This window comes from Sinohyriopsis cumingii, chromosome 7, assembly GCF_028554795.1.
Source record: "Sinohyriopsis cumingii isolate HCF-2022 chromosome 7, ASM2855479v2, whole genome shotgun sequence".
Taxonomy (NCBI): domain Eukaryota; kingdom Metazoa; phylum Mollusca; class Bivalvia; order Unionida; family Unionidae; genus Sinohyriopsis; species Sinohyriopsis cumingii.
The window spans coordinates 3,579,738-3,586,093 of NC_142967.1; the positions used below are offsets into that span (position 1 = coordinate 3,579,738).

Here is a 6,356-nt window from a genome sequence, read left to right on the forward strand (position 1 = left end):
TGTTTGTTACATGTTGAACCCACATTAATTGAATTGTTCCATATTCAGAAATTTGTTTCAGGAGTTTAAAATGAAGGAAATGATGGTTAATATATTTTTCTGAAAGCAAAACAGCTGTAATTTAATTTTTGTACTGACATCAGATATCTACACAGTGTGTATTCCAATAAATTGTTTTAGAGCTTTCATTTTATTCTCTACAAATCCTAATGATAACTTTGCAACAATCATGTGTATCCACAAGACACAGATGTAATAGAGGTATAGCATGTTAATTGATTTAATAGCTCATCATGCTATGCTGCAAGAGCTTTTTCTGTATTTAATCCGTACATGTATTTATCAATACAGACATGCCTTGGAACCATGATATTAGAAAATGGGAAAGGAAGTACATACAAATGGTGGCAGGACAAATTGGTGATAGAGTGAAGAAGCTCAACATGTCTGCACAGGAGGCTTTAGAAAGAGTTCCATCATTGATTAAAAGGGTACAAATTATTTGCCATTATTAAATCCTAATAATCTAAATTCATGAAGGAAATTGAAATGATTTGGTTGATTGAGTTTAAATGGTTTGAAAAAGCATCCTATGTTTCTTGGGGAGATCAGCCTATGTTTGAATAACTGATAACACTGTTCTTATAGGTAGCCCCTGCATACAGTTGCCATTTAAAAAGAACCTCATTGCTACATACTGTGAACTCACTATTTCTATGGAGTGCCAGTAACAAGTAAATAAACTGACTATGTATGCTTGTAAATTTCTACTGGGAACAGTTGTCATTTAAAATGTTCAATAACTCCAGTGACATGTAGTGTAAATGTGGTACAATAAAAACTGTCTTGATATACCATTACTATGAGATACCACCTGTTTTGAGAGACCAGAATCTTGATGCAGATTTGTTGATTGTATAGTGTTACAACCTGTTATGAGAGACCACCTGTCTTGAGAGACCATTATTTTTTGGCAGAAGGGGTGGTCTTTCAGGACAGGTTTTACTGTATTTCCATGGAGTACCAGTACTCAATCAATAACTTGATAAAGGTGTGTTCTTGTATTAATCAAATGCATACAATTGCATTTGAAAATGTTCAAGAACCTCAGTGACAGATACACTGAATTCTCTATTTTTATGCAGTACTAGTACCCAGTGAATATATGTATTGATCAAATCTGCCAAGACAATAGGACAAGCTTTACAAACCACAAATTTAAATCTGTCAAGACATTGGGACAATCTTGACAATCCACAAATTTAAATCTGTCTAGACATGGGAAAATCTTGACAATCCACAAATTTAAGACTCATGACATTGGGACAATCTTGACAATTCACAAATTTAAATCTGTCTAGACTTGGAACAGTCTTGACAACCCACAACTTTAAAACTGTCAAGACATTAGGACAATCTTGACAGCCCACAAATTTAAATCTGTCAAGACATTGGTACAATCTTGACAATCTGCAAATTTAAATATCCCCAAAATGATGTTTACAAATTCTTGAAAATAAATGCCCTTTGCCACATATAAGCACTTTTGTATGTCTCTACTGCGTTTTCAAAGAAGCCCTGTTAGTCGCATCTGACTAATTTCCATACAAGTGCATATGGACACCTGTGCACAGTCCACCTGGAAGCACATTTTGATGCCTGTAATAAACACCAGCCATTTTTAGCTGGGTTTTGTAGTGCCACATTTGGGGGAAACCTATTTAAAACTAAAGACATTAAGGTAAATGACTATTTTGTTTTTGCTATTTAAAGTAAGTGAGTTAGATTCTCCACTCTCAAAATGAGGCTGTATATTTCATTTTGCATCTTCTTGAGTTTCGATAATTAGAATTAAAACAGCTATAAAGGCTTCAGTTAGTCAAATATTGCTCCGATATCGATGATTTTTAATTTTTTTTATTTAATGAAACAAACAGGGTTTGAGAATGGTCAGATATGGTTGATCACACAACTTGATGGTGAATGAGTTTTCTCAGTATCATAAAGCATATAAGAGTTTGTGAAAAATAATTATATACAACTGGAAAGATAAGATTTTTCTCTTAAAATTACATTTAGATAATAAATATGTACAAAGAAGGTAAAATCGTGAAGAGTTAGGTTGAACTTAACATATACTATACTGGTATGAATTGTACAGGCAGGCCTATTTGCAAAGAGTCAGGTAACAGGTGTTCTTTTTTATAGCACACTGCACTGTGTGGCCCTGGCACATGTATATCGGTGAACCAACACAGTAACAGACTCTACAAGGTAAAGGATATAGCGACATGCAATAAATCATTACCTTTTACAGCAATACATGCTGGAGACTCTACAAGGTAAAGGATAAAGTGACACGCAAAAAGTCGTTATCTTTTATAGCAATACATGCTGGAGACTACATGGTAAAGGATAAAGTGACACGCAATAAATCATTACCTTTTACAGCAATACATGCTGGAGACTCTACAAGGTAATGGATAAAGTGACACGCAATAAATCATTACCTTTTACAGCAATACATTCTGGAGACTCAATAAGGTAAAGGATAAAGTGACACACAATAAATCATTACCTTTTATAGCAATACATGCTGGAGACCGTACAAGGTAAAGGATAAAGTGACACGCAATAAATCATTACCTTTTACAGCAATACATGCTGGAGACTCTACAAGGTAATGGATAAAGTGACACACAATAAATCATTACCTTTTACAGCAATACATTCTGGAGACTCAATAAGGTAAAGGATAAAGTGACACACAATAAATCATTACCTTTTACAGCAATACATTCTGGAGACTCTACAAGGTAAAGGATAAAGTGACACACAATAAAGCATTACCTTTTATAGCAATACATGCTGGAGACTCAGCAGGGTAAAGGATAAAGTGACACGCAATAAATCATTACCTTTTATAGCAATACATGCTGGAGACTCTACAAAGTAAAGGATAAAGTGACACGCAATAAATCATTACCTTTTACAGCAATACATTCTGGAGACTCTACAAGGTAAAGGATAAAGTGACACACAATAAATCATTACCTTTTACAGCAGTACATGCTGGAGACTCTACAAGGTAAAGGATAAAGTGACACGCAATAAATCATTACCTTTTACAGCAATACATTCTGGAGACTCTACAAGGTAATGGATAAAGTGACACAATAAATCATTACCTTTTACAGCAATACATGCTGGAGACTACAAGGTAATGGATAAAGTGACACGCAATAAAGCATTACCTTTTACAGCAATACATGCTGGAGACTCTACAAGGTAATGGATAAAGTGACACGCAATAAAGCATTACCTTTTACAGCAATACATTCTGGAGACTGTACAAGGTAATGGATAAAGTGACACACAATAAAGCATTACCTTTTATAGCAATACATGCTGGAGACTACAAGGTAAAGGATAAAGTGACATGCAATAAATCATTACCTTTTACAGCAATACATGCTGGAGACTACACGGTAAAGGATAAAGTGACACGCAATAAATCATTACCTTTTATAGCAATGCATGCTGGAGACTATAAGGTAAAGGATAAAGTGACACACAATAAATCATTACCTTTTACAGCAATACATGCTGGAGACTATAAGATAAAGGATAAAGTGACACGCAATAAATCATTACCTTTTACAGCAATACATGCTGGAGACTCTACAAGGTAAAGGATAAAGTGACACGCAATAAACCATTACCTTTTACAGCAATACATGCTGGAGACTATAAGATAAAGGATAAAGTGACACGCAGTAAATCATTACCTTTTACAGCAATACATGCTGGAGACTCTACAAGGTAATGGATAAAGTGACACGCAATAAATCATTACCTTTTACAGCAATACATTCTGGAGACTTAATAAGGTAAAGGATAAAGTGACACACAATAAATCATTACCTTTTACAGCAATACATGCTGGAGACTACATGGTAAAGGATAAAGTGACACGCAATAAATCATTACCTTTTACAGCAATACATTCTGGAGACTACATGGTAAAGGATAAAGTGACATGCAATAAATCATTACCTTTTACAGCAATACATTCTGGAGACTCTGTAAGGTAAAGGATAAAGTGACACACAATAAATCATTACCTTTTACAGCAATACATGCTGGAGACTATAAGATAAAGGATAAAGTGACACGCAATAAATCATTACCTTTTACAGCAATACATGCTGGAGACTCTACAAGGTAAAGGATAAAGTGACACGCAATAAACCATTACCTTTTACAGCAATACATGCTGGAGACTATAAGATAAAGGATAAAGTGACACGCAATAAAGCATTACCTTTTACAGCAATACATTCTGGAGACTGTACAAGGTAATGGATAAAGTGACACACAATAAAGCATTACCTTTTATAGCAATACATGCTGGAGACTACAAGGTAATGGATAAAGTGACACACAATAAATCATTACCTTTTACAGCAATACATGCTGGAGACTACATGGTAAAGGATAAAGTGACACGCAATAAATCATTACCTTTTACAGCAATACATTCTGGAGACTCTGTAAGGTAAAGGATAAAGTGACATGCAATAAATCATTACCTTTTACAGCAATACATGCTGGAGACTCTACAAGGTAAAGGATAAAGTGACACGCAATAAATCATTACCTTTTACAGCAATACATGCTGGAGACTACACAGTAAAGGATAAAGTGACATGCAATAAATCATTACCTTTTACAGCAATACATTCTAGAGACTCTATAAGGTAAAGGATAAAGTGACATGCAATAAATCATTACCTTTTATAGCAATACACGCTGGAGACTACAAGGTCAAGGATAAAGTGACGTGCAATAAATCATTACCTTTTACAGCAATACATGCTGGAGACTCTACAAGGTAAAGGATAAAGTGACACACAATAAATCATTACCTTTTATTGCAATGCATGCTGGAGACTCTACAAGGTAAAGGATAAAGTGACACGCAATAAATCATTACCTTTTACAGCAATACATGCTGGAGATAGTGGAATACATGGAAGTCTGAGTAATAGGGAAAGACTAGTGGTTTTGAACATTCATGGTTTCACTGTTCCATGGTTCATGTATTCTGAGTTTGGATTATGGAGCTTTTGCTATATTATTTCTCCTTGTTTCAGTATAATATAGTTTGAGAAAAAAAAACATTCTGGCCAGTTTTCCCAGTTTTCTGTAAGTTTCAGTTATGTACAATTCTGGAATACCAGAATACCTCCAATATTTATTTTTAGAAACAAGGTTGAGCATTATTTTTCTATTTTCTCAGTCTCCATGCAACAAAAATATTTCATTCAAAAGTCTCATTTTAACCATTATATGGTTTTTTCCATCTTTTTATATCTGAACAGACAATGATTGATTTTAAATTTGATAAATTATACCCCCAAAAACATTGTTTGACATAATCTTTTCAAAATTTCACTTTTCAGAAAACAATTTTGAAAAGCTGTGCCTGTGTAACAGAATCTAACTCTCAGGCTGTCACTTCTGACAGGGAGGGACATCCACTGATTGTTGTTTGTCTTCATCCAGCAGAGAAAGAATTTGTGAGTTTTGTTCTGATTACTTTTGTATCAATAATTGTTTTTAAAAAAAGATATTTGATCATTTAACTTATTTCATCTTGACTTAATATTATTTTTTAGTTAATCTTAAGTAATGAGTCTTAGTTATTCAATTTATTGTTGTTATTTTGGGTTAAAACTTTTTGTCAGTGCATAATTGGCTATACATGGCAGCCTGTATAACTGGTGGAGGAAGAACCCAGTAAAACCCTGGTAAGAACCACTGACTCTTGGAAGCTACTGGCAGCTATCTCACATACCCACATGGACAGTGGTGAGATGGCAGTGGTTGGTAAAGGCGAGCGCTTTCAGCCACTCAGCCACCCAGGGCCCCTTATTCAATTCAAACATTGCTTAATGGTGTGTTGATTCTTTTTTGTCATTATATTTATTGAGCAGATAAAGATATTGTAGAGGAGCTATACATAAATAAGATGAATGGGAAAACCCTTATGATTGGATCACCCTATTGATGGGATTATCCTCATGATGGAATCACCCTCATGATGGGAGTACCCTTATAATGGAATCACCCTCATGATGGGAGTACCCTTATAGGACACACGGTACTAATTATACGGAAGAACTGTGAACCAGTCTAGAAATGGGTGAAGAAATAATAGAGTATTTACAGGTTTGGTGGTCCATAATTGGTTAATAATGAAAATTAAAATTTTAGGAAAAATATCTTTTGAGAGCTTATCCTATATGTAATGTTAAAAAAATATTGACAAATTTCTACTGATGCAATTTTAG

The 6,356-nt window shown here is 34.4% G+C and overlaps 1 protein-coding gene across 1 annotated transcript in view; it reads left to right on the plus strand.

Annotated features, from left to right (window-relative positions):
- LOC149794656 (uncharacterized) overlaps positions 1-6,356 on the plus strand; it is a 31,338-nt gene that overhangs the window by 22,969 nt on the left and 2,013 nt on the right. The window contains exons 9-10 of the mRNA XM_089966215.1: positions 352-491; positions 5,466-5,582. Of these exons, the coding sequence (XP_089822341.1) occupies positions 352-491; positions 5,466-5,582 (257 nt within the window). The remainder of the gene's footprint in view (positions 1-351; positions 492-5,465; positions 5,583-6,356) is intronic.